Source organism: Euprymna scolopes, chromosome 19 (assembly GCF_053919585.1).
Source record: "Euprymna scolopes isolate OS-2025 chromosome 19, ASM5391958v1, whole genome shotgun sequence".
Classification (NCBI taxonomy): Eukaryota; Metazoa; Mollusca; class Cephalopoda; order Sepiida; family Sepiolidae; genus Euprymna; species Euprymna scolopes.
This window is the reverse complement of record NC_136500.1, coordinates 91,326,804-91,347,884: the sequence shown is the minus strand read 5'-3', so window position 1 is coordinate 91,347,884 and position 21,081 is coordinate 91,326,804. Positions and strand designations below refer to the sequence as shown.

At 35.6% G+C, this 21,081-nt stretch overlaps 2 protein-coding genes across 9 annotated transcripts in view; one reads left to right on the top strand and one right to left on the bottom strand.

The window, feature by feature from the left end:
* LOC145239833 (putative methyltransferase-like protein 25) overlaps positions 1 to 21,081 on the bottom strand; it is a 103,178-nt gene that overhangs the window by 9,805 nt on the left and 72,292 nt on the right. Inside the window, exons 1-3 of one of the 8 annotated variants that reach the window (XM_080103372.1) lie at positions 9,681 to 9,834; positions 5,289 to 5,593; positions 3,400 to 3,665 (exon numbers count right to left, since the gene is read on the bottom strand). In XM_080103372.1, coding sequence (XP_079959498.1) covers positions 3,400 to 3,665; positions 5,289 to 5,593; positions 9,681 to 9,748 — 639 coding nt within the window. In that variant the 5' untranslated portion in view covers positions 9,749 to 9,834. Of the gene's footprint in view, positions 1 to 3,399; positions 3,666 to 5,288; positions 5,594 to 5,943; positions 6,929 to 7,041; positions 7,184 to 8,637; positions 9,835 to 21,081 lie in introns of those variants that run through there. The other 7 variants (XM_080103371.1, XM_080103373.1, XM_080103378.1 and 4 more) reach the window with 7 other exon arrangements.
* The window catches only part of LOC145239831 (transmembrane protein 141-like), a 34,515-nt gene continuing 33,375 nt past the window's right edge, over positions 19,942 to 21,081 (top strand). The window contains exon 1 of the mRNA XM_080103370.1: positions 19,942 to 20,412. Coding sequence (XP_079959496.1) covers positions 20,347 to 20,412 — 66 coding nt within the window. The 5' untranslated portion in view covers positions 19,942 to 20,346. The remainder of the gene's footprint in view (positions 20,413 to 21,081) is intronic.

Sequence of the window (21,081 nt, the reverse complement as noted above, 5' to 3'; positions counted from 1 at the left end):
ATATATATCTTGTTAATATTTTTAACCTAGAATTTTTATATGTTCAGATAAATCAAAATTTGCTAAATGTTCATATACCAATAAAGTTTAAGTCAGAATAAGATGGCTTAATTTGTAAGCTTCAAAATTACCAGTTTTTATAATCGAGCATTCATATATTATTTTCACAAAATCAAGATATAAAAGATCAGTGATAGCAACAAATTGTGTATTTTATCATAAGATTTCAACTGATTACATGTAAAACCGCCATCCAGACAATCTGCTGAGATCCAAGAATCAGTTCCCCTGGTTTTACATAAAATGACAGATATAAACCAGGGGAACTGATTCTTGGATCTCAGCAGATTGTCTGGATGGTGGTTTTACATGTAATCAGTTGAAATCTTTTTGTATAGATGACGCCCTCATCAATCTTTTTTTTTCTTCATAATAATAATATGATGGTGGCTAAGTGGTTGATGACACAAACTGAAAACCTGAGTGTGCTAGAATCAAATCCAGTTCATTCTATAGAAACACTATTCTCAAATCCACACCTGATCTTGTGTCTAAGCTCTTAGGAGGTAAATAAAATATAAATAGTCTCTAATTGCTTCCCCACAACGGCAGAGTTAGACACTAGATTGAATTTTTATGTGAAGAAAAATCTCCTTAAAAAAAGTACTTTAGATTGGGATAAAACTTAAAATTTGCTCAGTTTAGAAAAATCCTTCTTTTCTTGAATGAGGACAAAAAAAAATGAAGTACAGCATCAGAACAGACACCACACTTCGGACAGTGGTCATCAAAGTTATTAAAAAAATGCCAGTACAAAATAAGAAAAGCTTACAAAGGTTTTATTGTCCTCAAATATACAATATATATCATCCCCACTTAGCACTTAAAAGAGATAGAGCAGTCTCTCTCTCTCTCTCTCTCTCTCTCTCTCTCTCTCTCTCTCTCTCTCATGGTCCAGACAAAATAGTGGAAGATTTGATCAGCTTATTTGCTATATATTACTAGCAACTTCCTGTCTGTGACGTAACATCCTGCCACATTGTCCTAATTGTAAATTTGAAACTTTTCATGGAATTTTCCACTTTCTTACTTAAATATCCTTTATGGGATTTTTTTTTTTTTTTTAAATTTATCCTTTCTGGGAAATACCGTTTTAACTTATCTCTTATGGGAAATACTGTTTTTAATTTATCCTTTATGAGAAATACCAATTTTAATTTATCTCTTATGGGAAATACTGTTTTCAATTTATCCTTTATTGGATATACCATTTTTAATTTATCCTTTATGGTAAATACTGTTTTCAATTTATCCTTTATGGGGAATACCATTTTTAATTTATCTCTTGTGGGAAATACTGTTTTCAATTTATCCTTTATAGGAAATACCATTTTTAATTTATCCTTTATGGTAAATACTGTTTTTAATTTATCCTTTATGAGAAATACCAATTTTAATTTATCCTTTATAGGAACACCGTTTTTAACATTATTTCTGCACCAAATGCTGCATCATAACATATTTTTATTTTATTCTTAACATTATTTTATTATTTTACATCAATAATCTACTTAAATTTATTTAGTTAATCTACCTTAATCTATCTTTAACATTATTTTCTTATTTAATCTACTTCAGTAATTTAATTACTTAACTCTACTTAATCTATCTTTAACATTATTTTACTTAATCTGTGTCTGAGTTTTTTATTTAACCGTCTTCTACTTCTTCACTCTCTCCTCCTTCTGAAACAACAATACATGACAATGTCTCTGATTCTGAAACAAAATACTGGCCACACAAGAAAATTCACAGTCTTTAATGCTATACAAGGCTTACACATATTCAAATGAATATCGTCCTCACTTCAAGTCCAGTTGTGCACATGCAGTGCCATTTCTTGCATGACGTTCACCTCATCACGCATTGTTTATACTTACATAAATCTAATCTTATTAAACTCTATTTACTTAATCTATAATTAACATTATTTCTTTACTTAATTTAGTAATCTACTTACTTAACTCTACTTATTTAATCTATCCATAACATTATTTTCTTACTTAAAAACTCTACTTAAATAAAGTAAAATCAAGCTTTTTTCCATTCACCACAATATAAAATTTACTTAGTTAAACTAACCTTTACATTATTTTCACACATTCACATTTAAATATGGTACTTGTGCAGAATTTGAACCAGACGTAACTAACCATTGGCATGCCTTTGCTCGGAACATGACATATGATCGGGTTTGACTGTAATCTAACGTAAGACACTGATCACCCAAAGAAATATTGGGAAAAAAAGTCAATTAATTAAGTGATGTACCAGGACGAAAACCTAAGGGAATATTCTGGTTGTCTTAATTTAATTTAATTAAAGAAAAAAAAAAAAAAACGGTTGCCTAGCTCCACGATACAGGAAAAAATTTTTCATGAAAAGAAAAATAAAAAAAAAAATACTTTATATTAGTCACACACACCCACACACACACACACACAATTTCACTTATAATAATCATTACAATGGCACTAAATATGCTTTCCAATCTATGATATAGTGTTTCCACTAGAAGATTAATGTATATTTTTAATTATTGAAAATTAAGAATTTTTCAACATTTATTTAATAATGATGATGATAATAATAATAATATATAAAATATATTCATTAGATATATTTTATAATATATCATATTAATAATATATAATTATAATATGTATAATATATTACCTTATATATAATATATAATTTATAATAATAATATATAATTATACATATATTATATATATATATATGTATATATATATAATTATATATTTTGATGAGTGTATAAAATGAAACTAATGTTTAGAAATAGTATGATAATTATAATCTTTTATTTGTTTTTATTTATAAAACCAAGAAAAAATGTAAAAAATAAAATACACGAAAAACACAAAAACAGTATATTTAAACTTTTGTCAAAAAAATATGAAAAACACAAAAAATTGGTTATCTTATTAATTTTGTAAATTTTGTTTAACAAAAAAAAAATTGTTGAAAAAAAAGTTTACTTTACATTAGTTACAAAAATAAAGAAAAAAAATCACTTTGTTTAATTTTCACTTTAAAAATTTGTTACAAAAAAAAACAAATTGTTACTCAGGTCGTTGTTTCTTTTTTTATTTTCATTATATATATTTTTTCCTTGTGATTTTATTATATTTAAATGTTTTCTTCAGTATTTTCCTTGAGTAACATTGTTACACTTTGATAATTGGAAACGCTCGGCGAAAGCCGGTGGTTGACGGCATGTTCCGAGCAAAACCGAGCGGCCAGTTATGTTTGGTTAAAATTCTGCACAAGTACCTTAAATACTACTATGCTGAGAAACATCATCAATTGCTTTCTTACCGTTTCAATTCCAAATTGTTTGCAGAGGGCATCACAGACTTTTGACATAACCATTACTTCATGGGACTTTTTTTCTGACATGAATGTGGGCGGAAGAAATAAATTCATTTCAAGGTTTAAGTGAAGCCTTTTTTTCAGCTCAGCGATAGGAGTTAAAATGTCCATTAACTCAAGAGAACAGGAGTGGGCTTCTTGCAGGAAGTCAAAGAGTGATTCATGATTCCATGAGCAAGAATTCCCAAGAAGTTTTACCCTTTTTGGACATTCTGTTAAAGAAGAAAAAAATAATATAAATTAATGTTGATCGGTGCAATACTTTAAAAATCTATTAAAACCTTTGCATGCTTATTTGTATATTAGATGGTAGGAGGTAGAAGGAAGGAAACAAGAAATGGTAAAAGGACAACACTTATCGAGAACTAGAAAACTAACCAGCAATGATTACCCTGCATTTTACCAAATTGTCCTATTAATAACATGAAGTTATGCAACTGTACATACTCAGTGTATCAAATGTACATAAAATATAACATAAAAAGATTGTAAGAAAAGTTGAAAAAATTTTTAAAAGATTTTAAAAATTCAACAGAAGCTTTCCGTTATTTTTAACAATGTTTATATATATAATGTGTTTTACTGATGAGACACCCACTGAAGGACAAGTCTTAAATAGATTGTCAGACGATGAATACTGTCATGAAAGGATTGGAATCATTCTGTGGAATGGGCAGAAGATTTCTTAACCAAGAGGATGGCTCAACAAATATTTGTTTAGATTAGACTCAAAAAGCCAGCTGGGAAGCAGATTCATGGCATTTTGTCCCACAAATGAAATATTCCAGGAAAGAAACTTTACTCATGGAAGTTTCGTCAACATCTCTTCTGTGTAAAAGGGGGCTACAGAGAAGAAATGACGCAAGTACATATGTGTGTGTGTGTGCATGCAGTGAATTCTACATAAAATATAACATAAAAATTAATGTATAAAAAATAATGTATGTATGTATATGCATACATACATTAAGTATGACACTAATAAAGGTGGAAATTTTTGACCCCCATAACAAATAATAACAGTAAAAACTTGTAAAATAAAATTGATTCATCATAACTTTTGCTGTATTCTCAAGAAGAAAGGTTATAAAAAAATCTCATATTTTTTTTACTCTCCATCTTTTATAATGGTGAATTTTAAAAAAATTCCCCAAAAAGTTAAAAACAGGAAAAATGGAAGCCAATGTTATTTCTACAAATTTTGACGCAAACAATGAAAACAATACGATTCTTAAAATTCTCTATAAAAATCAAATAATTGATCAATTTCGTTAATTTTTACAGACTTACTTTTAAAAAAATAGAACTATATATAAACTGAAATAAAATAATATATAAAAGAAAAAATCTTGTACACCCCCCCCTCCCCAACGTCATCTTATCAGAAGCTGCAAGGGGAGAGATTGCCATCTTAGTTTTTTTACATGTTAAAATATACTGGACTGATGAAATAAAATATATTTAATTGTAGGTCACAATCATTACCGATTTATACAATTTTTCTTGATTTTTCGAAAAAAAAAAAGTTGGAAAATATATAGAAATTATTTATTAAAATATATATGGCGATTTAAGCTACACAGAATATTCCGCGTTTCATCCATCTAGGACAGGCGCATAAGCCTGAAAAGTCCTAGAGTGGATGAAACGCGGAATATTCAGTGTAGCTTAATCGCCATATATATTTTATAACTTACTTTATATATGAGTTGTTCTATAAGTTGATTGCATAAGATCATGGTCTCTTTTAATGTGTGGGAAAATCCAACTCTACCAAAAAGATGCATTCTGGGTGGGAACATGAATACAAGAGGTGGAATCATCAAATCACTAACCTGTTTCTGATGAGTAACCTTCTGAAAAATGTGTATCCTCATTCAACAGTGGTAGCCTTTGCAACTGGTCTTCAGTTAACTGCAACAGTTCTTGCTGTATGTTAGTTGGTAAATAACATGTCCACTGGTCATCAGTAATAAATTCTGTAACATTAGCATTTGCGAGAGGAAGATAAGGATTCAGGAATTCTGTTAACTTCACGAGGCACTGTTCGATATGAAACAATTTTTCCAGTTTTGGTGCCTGTCTTTGCTGAGGATAACCAGAGTTAACGGTTGAAGCATCAGACTCAGTCATGGTTTGTCTGCAAATATAAAAAAAAAACAATAAAATAAAGAAAAGATTTATTTCAATATCAAGTTAGGTATGTGTATACGTTTATCTGTACAAGATTCACTCCTAAACTAATGAAATGGTTATTATAAATTTTGAACCACAGCTGCTAGGTGTAAAGGAATCATAATGTGAATTACATTTAGATTAATTTAGTTTAATGCAAACAGGAGGGGGGAGGGAACATTTCATGAAAATTCAGATACCACTGATTTTGCAAAACTTTAACAATAGACATCAATTAATAAATATAGCCAAAATTTCAGTTTCTTTGGAGTATTTTGAAAGGTTTTTAGAGTTCATAACATGGACACAACCTACCATTTGAAAATTTAAATATTTCAGATTTGCATTAATTTGGATCCATAGTCATTAGACACCAATAAAGAAAGTTTCCCTGAATTTTAATTTCTTTTCAAAACCCTTTAAGCCGAAACCTTAAATTTTATGTCATTTTCTAGAATCAAAATCATGTAATGGATTTTGATCAAAATTGGGATAAGGATTCTAGACATAAGGTTTAGTAGTATTATATATTGATGCAAATTTTTGTAAGAAGATAAAAATGTGATCTAAAACAGTTGTTTAGGGAATTAATTTTACCCATCATCTATATACCAAAAGCCAACTTTCACTGGACAGTATATACACTCCAACTCCCACCACCCATATAATGTAAAGAAAGGAATCGTCCGTTGTTTAAAACACAGAGCAAAAGCAATATGTAGTAACAGCAATGCATATCAAGAGGAGATAGACAATTTTAGAGAAACCTTCCACCAAAACAACTATCCAGAGAGCATGACATCAGTTCCAAGAAATCTGAACCAGACACCACCTGAGAACTCAGCACGGTTTGTATACCAGAAATGAAGGACTTGTTGGAAAACTTAACGGAATATATAATCCATATGACATCAGGAGCAATTCGATTCTCCAGAAACATCTCCTGTAAGTCAAACGCCCCTACAGAAAAGTCATGACTAAGAACTGTATACACGAGATTCCATGTAAATGTGGAAAAGTATACAAAGGTAAGGCATGTCGTCCATTAAAGGTAGTGTTATAAGAACATTAAAAAGCCATTGGAGAGATTGAAAGGTCGGGTATGGCTGACCATATATGGAGGGAAAAGGGAAACCATCTACTCTTATGGGACAAAGTAAAAATTATAGACAGAGTACGGTGGAGAGTAAGACGACTCATAAAAGAAGCACATATGTTGAGTGACGGTCAATTACTAAGTAGACTTAGTATAGAATTTAACACAACATGGGAACTGTTGATTATAAATAATAGATAATATATATAGTAATAAGTAGGTAGTAATTATATATATAAGCCCACTATTAATTTGTTTGTAAACAAGCTGATGGTTAGAGCACTGTTGCGATGGGCGGGTGTGGATTTAATACATACTCGAGGAGAAATATTTATAGCACTGATTCATGGTTTGATGGTGAGAGCTGCCGACTGTCAATGCGATAGCTGGAGTTTCGATCCATGGCTGGGGAAAGGTGTATGTCTAGCCGCACTGATGAATTGTGATACAACGAAACAGTACTGTATACATTATATATATATATATATATATATATATATATATATAGTAATAATAAATAGTGATACTTACATCTAGAAATAAAATAGGTTTAGGGCTCTTAAAATTCATAATAGAATTGTCCACAAGGATATGTGGTGCAGTCATTAGAGTACTTGGAAAAATTCACTTGTAAAAGTGACATTTTTCTGAAAATACAATTGTGAATTACTGATCAGTGTGTATGGATACTAAATAAATTCGACGACACATGGCACCCTGGAACCATCATCAAGAATGACAATGGGTCTAGAAGCTACATAGTAGAGTAGCCCAACAGAACTAGACTCTGTTGCAATTTGTACCCACTAGTGCCCCATACCACTTCCGCTGAAAAAAAGGTTCATCTTGATATACCTAAACCTGACACCATACAGGATACGGTAAGACCAAGAGAAATTGATGTTGGAAATCAAATCACCACCTCCAACATCACCATAACTGCACTAGAACAAAAAATATATAGCCCACTTCAAACTAACACCCTCTCGGTACAAAGACTGATCTTGATCATAACACCATCACACGCTATAAATCAAAGACAAAGCAGACAACAAAAATATATATACAACTAAATGGGATTGCGTGGGACCTGATTTAACCCCTATCAGCCAGTCGCGACGTGCCTCCCTAAATAAAGTTGCTATCACGCTCGCTCTATCGTTCAACTAATTAAATACGAACAACCATCACTTCAATAAATCACAGTAGTAAACGACTCAAAATGAAAAATAGGTTACAGAAAAATGCAAAAAGAAAAAAAAAATACTGATTTTTTTCCACAGTTGCATTTTATATCTTTTTGTAAATCGTTACTTTTTATCGATTTTGGGGTACTTGTACAGTTTAATCAAGACATTTAAAAAATAAAAATATCGAAAAAAAAAAAAAAAAAGGTTATATTGTACGTATTTGCTTTGGACTGAAATTCTCCGAAACAAAAATCACTTAATTTGATCGAGTAGTTTTGTTTGTTTTTTTAATTTTTTTTAAAGTGGAAAAACACATTTTTATAACAGGGCGCTCAAGGTTAGCCATGTTTGAATTTTCAGAACACGCCACGGGAGATAACTCAGTCTAAAGTGTCAACAACCTCCTCCCCATATTAAATCATATCTTTTGTTCCTAAAAATCGAAACATGGCTACCTTTTGATCGGTATCATTACAAATTGTTTTTTTTTTTTTCACTGAAAAAAAAAAAATACTTGATCAAATTAAGTGAAATTTTTTCGGAGAAATTCATTCCATAACAAATACGTACAATATAACTTTTTTTTTGATATTTTCTTTTTTTTTTAATGTCTTGGTTAAACTATACAAGTACCCTTTTTATCGATTTTTGTAATTAGTAATTCGACGAATTACTAATTCGTTACGGGATTTTAACGAGATTTGGGAACTGTAATTTCCTTACGTGTGTAGCTCTTCCTTTTTAATGTTGACACTTCAGAAAATTATTATTTGTTAATAACAATAAGTTCAAATGATCTGACACGTCATTTTTTAATTGTTCAACTGGCCAGTAAGGATTTTATGAGACGGACAAACCTTACTGCCGATACTTTCATCACGTTGATGAACTTAAGTAAAAAAGAATGAATTTCTTAGAGCGACACCGGTTGGCGGTGTTACTGTTAAGTAAAAACAACAGGGGAAATAATTCCTTTTCCTGAGCCATAAAAAAAATATTCAACGATACCACACGTATCTCTATAGAAACGCTTTTTCCATCATCACAGACCATAAGCCGTTGCTTTAATTAAATAAAATTCTACGAACGCATATGATGCTTTTTTGTAAAACTGTAGCATTTAAAAAATTTACCTCTTCCGAAAATGAGATACTAGTTTTTGGCGGACGTTTAGGAAATTGATCCCTACCTGTAAATTCCACATTTTACACTTAAAAAATAAATTTTCACGATAATCTTATCACAAAATATATCTCATTACAAATTTAACGTTCAGATTAAGAAGAAAAAAAAATGACTTTTATCGTCGGGGATCAGTTTTCAATTATAACGTTCTACTAAATTGAACACGTACTTTGTGACCATCACTGAGAAAAATATTGCGACTCTTTCACGTGACCGGTGATTATTCCTGTCGAAAAAGGGGCTAGGAAGGGAACTTTCTTACCCCCCCCCCATCTCTCTCTCTTTATCTATTTCATCTGAGTCGTCGTCTCGCTTGAAAGAATCCTAACTATAAGAAAATGGCCACCCCAAAAATGGACCGTTTGCAAAACTTTTTTTCCGACGCTAAAATAGGACATTGCTGTGATATTCATTTACAGCATACTCGAAAACCTTTAAAAATCGTCATCGAGTTGGAAAGAAAGTAAAAATTTACTCTAACCCCTTTTTTAAATGGGAATAATCACCAGTCACGTGGGAGAGTCGCAATATTTTTCTCAGTGATGATAGTCACAAATTTATGCGTGCAAAAGCTTGTATACTCATGTTCTAGAATGTTCCAGACTATTTGTTGTATCACTACGCGTGAAATGCAGTTCCTTTTTTGCATGTGTGCAAATGGGCAAATTACGACGTTGCGTCTTTGTGCATACTTCAAACGTGTGTGTGTTGGCAACAGTGATTGCTATGAAATGTCTCTGGCAAAGATTTGTTCCGGCCATATATAACATTTGCTACAGGACTCTCCTCCTAGACGAAAAGTCGATATAAGAAGAAGGAATAAAATTATTGCAAGTTGATGGCAGTCTGAGAAAAAAGTGACGTCATCAATTTTTCAGTTGAGCGCCTGGGTATGATGAATTGTGTAATTTCGAAAGAAATGAGCTACATGTATTTGTGAGGTACATTATGGGCGTTCGAATCCATTTTGAGTATACCATGGAGTTGATTGAAGGCAGAATGTCGTAGGTGATAATTCCTCGTCATTCTTCTGGTTCGGCTATGATCTGGTGGAGATCAGTGTTATTGATGGCTGAATGGCACCCATGCACATGTGTATGGTGTATCTGCATTGCATAAAAATGCGCTGTACTTGTAAGAAGCTCTCTTATACATGTCTGTAAATGTATTGGGGTTGCTTAAGAATCTGATGTACTTGTAATAAACTCGTTCTGAAGGCGTCAAGCATGGTTGGCCTGGGGAGGGGGCAACGTTATTAATTTCTGCACGTGTGGAAATGGCGGTATCTTCGCTGTACTCGGCATGACTGTGGTTTGGCACGATAGTATTTGTCTGCATTTTATCACAAGTTTCATGGAAGATTCAGCATTAAATAGGCAATGCACTGCTGGCAATGATGTAGGTAAAATCCTGTTGGTTGGCGGGTTTTCCAATGTGCTGGCTACAAGAATGTCAATCCGTAGGAAGATTGTGTTTTTTGGCGCAAATTGACTGTAGTCGAATTCGTTTGACTGTTCATCATATTTTATAACCCTAGCAAAGCCATTATCAAACCACCAGGGGAAAGGCATATAAAATCAATAGTAGGTTCTTTGATATGATGGAGGCGCGTCTGAATCTTCTGTTTAGAGCATAATTGAACGATGACACTTGACTTTTGTGTTTTAAACTTTAATTCAAGCCATTATAGAAAAATAATTTTATAAAATCAACATTAGGTTCTCTACTTTGCAATGTAGACTACAATGTGTTGTGGACTAAGTTAAGGCAAAGAGGCATGTGAAGCTTCCTCCCGGTGCACCGCGATGGGTCTCCAACTAGAGCAGGCAATCAATCGATTTGATTGAAAAATCAACGATTTCACCGATTTCAATGACAATAAAATATGGGAGTGTAAAACATTCGTCGAACATCACTCAATCCCAGGCAATGTCAGGTCTCTGCTAGTAATAGCTAATTTTCTTTCACAACAAAAAGTTATAATTGCAAATTGGGAAAAACATAAACAAATAAAAACAAAACAAAAGCAATGATAATTTTATAAATATTGGCAAACCAGAACAGATCGGTGTTTGGTCAGATCCTTTTCCTGATATTAAACTTCATCACTAATATAACTTCCGGCAAGAGTTTCAATTTTCCAAGTTTTTTTATTTATTAAATTGTTAGGTGAAAGAACCTTCCTCTTTATGTTAAGAGTGGCTTTCTAAATAGTAATGTTCTTATTTCAGCACAGGCAATAAATTTTATTGGCTGGATTTCTGCCAGTAATTTGCTTATTATTTATTTTTAAGTCATTATCGAGACTCAAAAGATATCATCCTATCGTGGCAGTCATTTTTTCTTATTCTCACGTAACGCTCAACACTGCTTGTTTTTTGAACTGAATAAACGTTTTAAAATCTAATGTAAAACAAACCCAACATTCCTATTATAAAAAAAGTTTTATTATTCGTAAATGTAAATTTGTAATTCAATTTTGCCAATTTTCTGTATAATAACATCTTTTTTAATAAGTAAAAATTGTTTTGGTGTGTGTAAAAAATTTAAAAACAGTAGCCGCCAGTGATTAAATCTTTGAATTAAGTTTCCACTTTCAAGACTTAAAAAATAAATTGAATTTATGTAAATATGACAACGGTAAAATTTTATTTAGACTTTTTTTTCTGATTATTATACATACATATTTATGATAAAATAATTATTAAATAAAACGTTATAATTTTTTTGGTGTTTCTACAAAATTTGAACCTAACTAAACCGACTTTTCCCAAACTAAAGCTAAGGGAGCTTAGTCTTATTTTAAACTAGGGAAAAGGAGCTTAGCTCGCACATCTCAAACGGTTCTGCTTTTGTATGTCAAAGTGCCATTTTTATCTATTTATTCACTTTTGCCATTTTTACCATGCTATTTTTACAGTGCCATTTTTACTGAGCACTGTGTTTTTAGTAAAAAAAAAAAAGTTGAACGCCATTACGATTTAATCCAAAATATACTTTCTGAGTTATGTACCGTTTCTGCAATCTTCACGGTCGGTTTTCTTTAAAAAAGATTTCAAGAAGTTCAATGAATTTTAACTTACTTTGAATATAAAAATATATATAAATTCTGAAAAATCACTTACCTATAAAAAAATAATAATCAATGGGTACTTCCATTGTTCATTTTTAAGAATTTGTCCATATTTATATTTTATATTCTTTGTACTTTTTAAATAAAAGAATTTTTTAAGCGAAGATTCAAAAAGACCGCGATTTTAAATTGTAATATTAGATGTTCAGAACGGAGATCTCTATCTTTCCTTTGACTGAAAAATACAAAGGCCCTGGTGTGTGAAAAAAGTTAATTTATTTTTAGTTGTCTTTCCTTTGAAGTGCTACATGTGTTTGGTGTCAACAACAAAGTTAGTCAGTATGGATCACCGTATTTGAAAAATGATCACATTTCACTCATCAGTTGAATAAGTAAGTTGCCATTTAAACACAAACCAGCCAACAATTTTTCCATTTTTTTTTTATTCTCTTAAAGAATTACATGAGTTTTTGATTTAAATTATTTTATTTCTTCATTATGCAACGAATTTTTTTTTTCAAAAATCTAGAAAAAAAAAACAACAACATTGAATGAAACAGAAAAAAATTGGGGTACGTGTTTTTACTGAACAATATTTTCAAAATATGAGCTTTCACTTAAAAAAAAATCAACATGTTTTTTTTTAATAAAAAAGTTTGAAACTTTTGACTTTACAGGTAAATTTGCACATAACTATTGTTTTGTTTTTGTTTTAAATTAGATTATTTTATTTATTGATCTTTTATCTTCAATTTGTGATATATAAACCACAGGTGAGAAAATTAATTATTTCCATTTTAATAGACATTTCAAAATGTGGGTGGGGGGGGAGTGAATTAAAAAAAAAAACGTTTGTCTAGAATATTATATTCTGTGGGACCCTTTTCTAGTCTCACACAAAAACACGCATTCACATCTCAAGCTATATTGTCATATACATACGCGCACACAAACATATGCGCGCACGTCCACACACATACATATATTCACGTTCGCTTATATACACTGACATTCACGTGTATACACACACACACGCTAACGTACACACATGTACTCACATACACGCACACGTATGCACACATGGACAACGTCACTTCCCCTTTCAAAGGAAATCCACACATGCGCAAAAGACCACCGGAAACAACTGTAAAAACAAGAGAGAAGCTGTTTCCAGCCCTTTCCGGACCAGTTTGCGAGCTGAACGGTTCAACGAACCAGCCGCCTCCCTTTCGAGAGGCGCGCGCCCGCGCACGTCACATCCCCTGCTACTGTATGTGTGGGGCAAGAGTTAACAGACAGTATGTACACCTTACACGTTATCTATCTCCATGGCCTGGATTGACTTTTTCTCATTTTCTCTCTTTCTCTCTCTACGACAATATGTAATGTGCATCCAGGAGATAAGCGCCCACGTGTTTGCATGGTGTGTGGGTGCGTAAGAGAGACGGACGAAAAGGAAAGACTTACCTCGAGACCGGCTCAGCGTCACCGACCGAAAATAGATAAAGAAAGATCAAGATGGCAGCCGCCGTCTTTTGTAAAGGATGATATCTCGCAAAGTCACACAAATTCTCGCAATATGCAAATTTAGCCGGCCTACAACGACCATAAAAGCGGGTGATGAAAGAGACATGGAGAGAGCGACGATTGAGTTGGTTGGGGAATCGTGTGGCTGTTGCTTCTCGTGCCGTGTGAGGATATCTTACAGTTGTTGAGTCCGGTCTGAGTAACCATTCGCGTCCGTCTAGGCACCTTGCTAATCATGCAATACTGGTTATTGAATTGCTGCAACATTTATAACATCTTTTCCTGAACTTACCGTGTTAAAGAGAGAGTCGGGCGCCATCTTGAATTTTTCCTTATACATCTACAGAGGGTGCAGTAATTTTTTTTTTGTTTAAAGGACTTTCCTTACACATTTTTTCTACAAGCTATCTCGGCAATTTGGCCTCTAAGACTATGACCGAGTTGAAATTCGACTTAAAGCTCATACCCGAGTTTGACGGGTCCACGTCCATTGTCGACTGGGTTGAAAGGGTTGAGCTGACGTGCGACCTTTGTGAGGTGAAAAGGGTACACACTGTGATTCCCCTGAGATTGGCTGGGGGTGCCTTGAGTGTATATCAGCAACTCAGTGCTGTCGAAAAGGGAGATGTCACCGCAATTAAAGCTGCGCTGTACAAGGCATTCGCCATGGATCCTTGTACGGCCTATGAAAAATTTGCTTCCCGAAAACTTCTACCGGAGGAAAGCGTGGACGTTTTCTTCGCGGAGTTAAAGAAACTCGCAGTCCTGTTCGGTGGAGGGGTGTCAGAGCGGACGCTCGTGGACGCGTTTGTGGCGGGCCTTCCAACTCGGGTGAAGCAGCTACTGAGAGCCTCAACCAGCGTTTCAACAATGACCATGGAACACTTGATGGAACGTGCTCGAGCCATCATCAAAGATGAGGAGGACCTGGGGGAACCAGTTGTGATGGCGACACAGACAGGCCAGATTGGCGCTCGGGAGATTCCGAATCAGAACCCTGCAAGCAATGGGAAATGTTTTCGCTGTGGCCGACGCGGACATTTTGCAAGGAATTGCACCAACAGGGGGCGTGTGCGCTGTTTTAATTGTGGCGGTTTGGGGCATCTAGCCCAAAACTGTGCGGGAAACGTATCAGGGGAGAGGACGTCAGCGCCGCCGCCGCCCTGCTCCCCGAGCAAAATTTGAACAAGGCGCAACCAGTGATGACCGTCTACGTAAACAGGATACCCTGCTCAGCACTTCTCGACTCAGGCTGTTCGCATACTATAGTGAGCGGCAGGCTGTGTCCAAGTTGGACTAAGAGAAAGATCAAAGTCACCACGATAGGAGGCGAGACCCAGACATGCTGTGGAGCTGGAACTGTCGAGATCTACACGGACACCAGTGCAGCCACTAAGATCAATGTGCTCGTGACCCAAGGAAATCTCCTGGGGTTTGACCTGTTGCTCGGATACGATGCCATCAAGGCGCTGGGGGGAGTCGCAATTCATCGGGATGGAAAGGTGCGATTCTTGGAGGCCCCAGCGTGTGCAGCGCTCCACATCGATCGGCCGGATTTTACAGTGGACTACGACTCTCGCAAGAGGGCCTGGATTGCATCTTGGAAGTGGACCAAGGGAATGGCACCGACTAAACTCAAGAATGGGGTTGCAGAGTACCCTATACCCAGTGAGGCCCGAGCAGAATACAAAAGGGAACTAAAGGCGTGGATCAAAGATGGCTGGTTAATCCCCTACCCTGAGGACAAGCTTGGGCCTCCCAAGGGTCTAATACCCTTGATGGCAGTAGTCCAGCATAACAAGTCGAAAGTACGGCCCGTGCTGGACTATAGGGAGCTTAACAAGCATATTGAAGCTTACACTGCCGATGCTGACGTATGCACCAGCAAGTTGAGGGAATGGCGTCAGAAAGGCACTAATGTCTCGATATTGGATTTGCGAAAAGCCTATTTACAGGTGCGAGTTGATGAGACGTTGTGGCCGTTCCAGACAGTTTGGTTCCAGGGGCAGAGGTACTGCCTTATACGCCTCGGCTTTGGCCTAAATGTGGCACCACAGATCATGAAGACTATTGTCAACACAGTATTGTCCCAAGAAAAGCCCATGAGGGACTCAACGTCAGCTTACATTGATGACGTATACGTCAATGAAGATGTACAGTCTGCGTCGTGTGTCAAAGAAAAGTTGGCTCAGTTTGGTCTGGAATGCAAGAATCCCGAACGTTTAAGGGAAGGAGCACGTGTATTGGGATTGGATGTTTATGAAGAAGATGGCACCCTACAATGGAGGCGTGGCAGTGAAATTCCAAGCATCCCCAACATCATTACAAGGCGGACCGTTTTTTCTTGGTGTGGAAAACTTGTTGGTCACTTACCGGTCTGTGGCTTGCTCCGCGCAGCTGTTGGTGTAATTAAACGCAGAGCAAATTTAACAACCACGGGTTGGGATGACATATCCGATGATGTCCTACTAACTCTGATGATTAAAGAGACACTGGAGAGAGTGAACAAGAAGGACCCTGCCTGTGGGCGGTGGTGTGTTAACGGAGACAACGTAGGTGTGTGGGTTGATGCCAGTTCTTTGGCGTTGGGAGTATCGTTGGAGCAAGGAGGAAACGTGTTCGAGGATGCATGTTGGCTGCGGCCCGTAACAGATTCTCAGCATATCAACCTGGCAGAGCTGGATGCTGTTGTAAAGGGGGTAAATCTGGCCCTGCAGTGGCAGTCTAAGAAGTTGACCTTGCACACAGATTCTCTCTGTGTCTACCACTGGGTGTCTGACACACTTTCAGGATGGACACGAATCCGTACCAAGGCAGCAAGCGAAATGTTAATACGGAGAAGGCTAGACACGCTAAAAAACCTGGTATCTGAGTATGGGCTATCACTGAGCGTCACTCTGGTGCCATCACATTGTAATCGTGCTGACCAACTGACCCGAGTACCTCACAAATGGCATGAAGCCGCGAAGATGGGAATGGAGATTACTGCTCGATCTTGTGCAGTTGCAATCGACCCATGTCAAATACAAAAAATTCATGCACAGAGCGGCCATCCGGGTATCAAGAGGACCCTTTATTTTGTGGGGCGCGTATACCCAGCAGTGACCAAGATGGATGTCAGACAGATCATCAGAAATTGTGAGGCTTGCCAGTCTATTGATCCTGCACCAGAGCGATGGCAGAAGGGTCGATTGGAAGTTGAGAGTGTGTGGCAGTGGCTGGCCATGGATATTACCCATTACAGTGGCAAGCCCTTTCTAACTCTCATTGATTGTTGGCCTACGAGATTTGCGGTGTGGCGGCAGATGACCAGACAGGATTCAGCAAATGTTGTTCGCCACCTATCATCCATTTTTTTTGAGCGAGGTGCACCGGAAGAGCTCCTGACTGACAATGATGCAGCGTTTTGTAGCCAGCAAGTCCAGCAGTTGTTAGATGAGTGGGGCGTCCGACTATGGTTGCGATGTGCGCATGTGCTGTCAGGAAATGGCATTGCTGAAAGAAGCCATCGCAGCATCAAGAGAATTGCTGCCAGGAAGCGATGTACTATTACGGAAGCCACATATTGGTACAACATTACGCCAAAGGACGGGACGTTCCCTTCAACCGCACCTGCGAATGCTATTTACACGTACCGAGTCGGAGTTAAGGGAATCAACAATACGCAGCCAGCCGACAAGGGAACATATAACAGATATGAAGTGGGAGATCCAGTGTGGGTGCGGCCCCCAGGAAATCGGTGCACTGACAAGTTTAAGCGAGGACAAATATCTGGAGTGATTAGCCAGCAGTCTGTTTTGGTCAATGGAACCCCACGACATGTGCGAGATCTTCGCCCAGCTAGCGAGGTGTGTCACACAACTACAGAAGAAAGCAGTGAAGCGTCTAGCGATGAGCTGCCGATGCATGGATTCAGTGAGCCCCCTCCAGAGACTGATAGCGATACTTCATCTGATGAGGCGGAACCAGATCCAGAGCCCGAATCTGAAACAGTGAATGTACCTCTTGGCAGAAGCACACGCACTAAAAGCCCCCCCCCCCCAGTGCTCTCTATATGATCATCAGATCAGGGGGGAGTGTAATGTGCATCCAGGAGATAAGCGCCCGCGTGTTTGCGTGGTGTGTGGGTGCGTAAGAGAGACGGACGAAAAGGAAAGACTTACCTCGAGACCGGCTCAGCGTCACCGACCGAAAATAGATAAAGAAAGATCAAGATGGCAGCCGCCGTCTTTTGTAAAGGATGATATCTCGCAAAGTCACACAAATTCTCGCAATATGCAAATTTAGCCGGCCTACAACGACCATAAAAGCGGGTGATGAAAGAGACGTGGAGAGAGCGACGATTGAGTTGGTTGGGGAATCGTGTGGCTGTTGCTTCTCGTGCCGTGTGAGGATATCTTACAGTTGTTGAGTCCGGTCTGAGTAACCGTTCGCGTCCGTCTAGGCACCTTGCTAACCGTGCAGAACCGGTGTATACTGGTTATTGAATTGCTGCAACATTTATAACACCTTTTCCTGAACTTACCGTGTTAAAGAGAGAGTCGGGCGCCATCTTGAATTTTTCCTTATACATCTACAGAGGGCGCAGTAATTTTTTTTTTGTTTAAAGGACTTTCCTTACACATTTTTTCTACACAATAGACTTTCCTTCTCACCAGTAAACAGCGAGAGACGAACGCGGACATGAACACGTGTTGTACCCTTTTTCTTTCATGTGTTTCTTCACGAAATAAATTCTAGTTTGTTTAATTCAATTTAACATGTACTTCGTCTCTTTCTCAATTCAATTCATTTTCCCTACTTTGCCACTCCACTACAATTCGGTTTAATGGAAAGAGCATAAAATTTCACATTAAACCTGCAAATATTGTAAAAATTGAACCAATAGAAAAATTTTGATAGATTTTTAAATTGAAAAAAATTTAACTCGTAAAATTCAATTCATTTTATTACGTAAAAAAAATGTCTGTATGATCCCGCGCCTGCACTTTGTAAACACTTTTTTTTTTTTTTAAATAAAAAATAATATATCTATTATTTTTCAAAAAACTTTGGCGGAGGTTAACAATCCTGCCATTTTTTTAAAAATCGCTAAAAATACATGGCGGACGACCTACGCATGACACTGAAAGTAATTAACGCTCCCTCTGCCACGTAACTGGAATTTGTTTACATTTTTTCACCGTACTTTTATTCTTAACTAAAAAGACATTTGGTACTAGTGCAGTTTCGCCAACGCAAGAAATTTACTTTAAACTGAATATATATATATATATATATATATATATATATATATATATATATATATATATATATATATATATATATATATATATATATATATATTATTATTATTATTATTAAATTGTTAGGTGAAAGAATGGTTCGTCGTATACTCATGGCAAAACTACGCAAGTACCAAAACGTTATGTTTTTGTTCTAATTTATTTGTCATGTTTAAGAAAGGACCAGCGTTTCTTTTTATTAAAGTAAGTAGATAAATAGAATAAAAATGTTTTGGTTTTTCTTTCCGCACCACAAACAATTAGTTTTCCATTCACATATGTAAAATCAAAACAAATCTACATATGCCCCCTAACTTCCGGTCACGTGTCAGAGGGAGCGTTAATTATTTTCAGTGGCATGTTTTTTTTAGCGATTTTTGAAAAGTGGCAGGATTGTTGGTATTATTATACAAACACCGTGACAGCGTTAGGGTTAGGGTTAGGATTAGGGTTAGGGTTAGGGTTAGGGTTAGGGTTTAGGGTTAGGTTTAGGGTTAGGGTTAGGGTTGGGGTTAGGGTTAGGGTTAATTCGCTGTCACGGTGTTTGTATAGTTTTACCGGATTGTTAACCTCCGCCAAAACTTTAATATTTTATTTTGGAAGTATATTCCATAAAGAAATTAAACAAACCACTTTAAAAAGAGAAATTGCAAGTTGTGTATATTTTATTCGCAGGTTTGTGTTAAGGGTTTCACTCCCCCCCCCCAAATTCTGAACACACCACCACCAGAGCACCATCAGCGCCAAAAATATGCTTGTTGCAAATAAACTTTGTAAATATGTTCTACTAAGCTATGACTAGTGCTAAAATTAGGCATTTTTATTAAAATGAAATAAAATAAAACCTTTTTTTACAATGCGGGATTGCGGGTGAGGGTTAGAAAAGCACTGAAAAAAAAAAAAAAGAAAACAACAAAAAACTCGTAGTGAGAGAGCTTAAAGACTACTAATTAATTTAGAAGGGACAAAATTTCATAATACACCGTCATGTAAAATTTATCTTACATGACGGTGTATTATGAAATCTATATTTACAATTTCGATTTTATTGTTTTACGCACCAATTTCAAATAATTAACAATTACACAAAAGACTAGATTCGTTTGAAAAAGAAACTTATTTTTCCATAAAACATGCATTCATTCCAGCCTGAATGCATGTTTATTAGATTTTTTTTTGCAACACCGAACTAATTAAATTAAAAAAAAAAAAAAAGAAGCCAATAATTTTTTCCTTTTAATAGCAAACATGTGCGTTTGGATTGTTTCAATTCCATCACAAGTGCTTTCGAATCAGTTTTTATCAATGCAATTTCACGTGACAACACATTGAAGAGAAGGAAAACACGACCTATTAAGTATCATGGCAGGACCACATCGCCTGAGAGGAAAAGAAATTATCATTGAAGAAGCATCAGAAATATTCCCTGTATGGAATTTTTATTATTCTTTTATTAATTGCATGCTGGGTTAAATCTTATTTTAGTCACTCAGATTATTTAGAGTGAAATGGATAATGATAAAATAGTATTTGTTTTTCTTTGCTCTTAAAAAAAAAAAAAACGAAAAAACAAACGATTCTCTGTCCTTTAAATGACAAAATTATGAACTTGAGTTATCGTCCTTGAACTTGTTTACAAAAGTGGATGCTGATCCGCGCTATTTTTTAAATCGTATTTCCAAGTTTAATTAAAGTTTTATGGGGTTTGTATTACTGTACACATAGATTCGAAAAAGTTGTCAAAAAACAAATATATAACAAATAAATGTTATCAAAGGCAAGATAAGTTACTTTTCTACCAAACTGGATATAATTCACGTGTTTTTATTCAATTTAACATGTTTATTCAGCTCGAAAAACATGCAGTGTTTACCGATGTATTGGAAATTCAAAATGGCGGCCGACTCTCTCTCTTAAACACGGTAAGTTCGGGAAAAGGTGTTATAAATAATAAACTAGATAAAATACTATTAAAAAAACACCGAATATATGTCAAGCTATGTTACGGTAATATATATTGAGCGAATTTCTAACAGTATTTTTTGTCTAGTTTATTATTTATAACACCTTTTCCCGAACTTACTGTGTTTAAGAGAG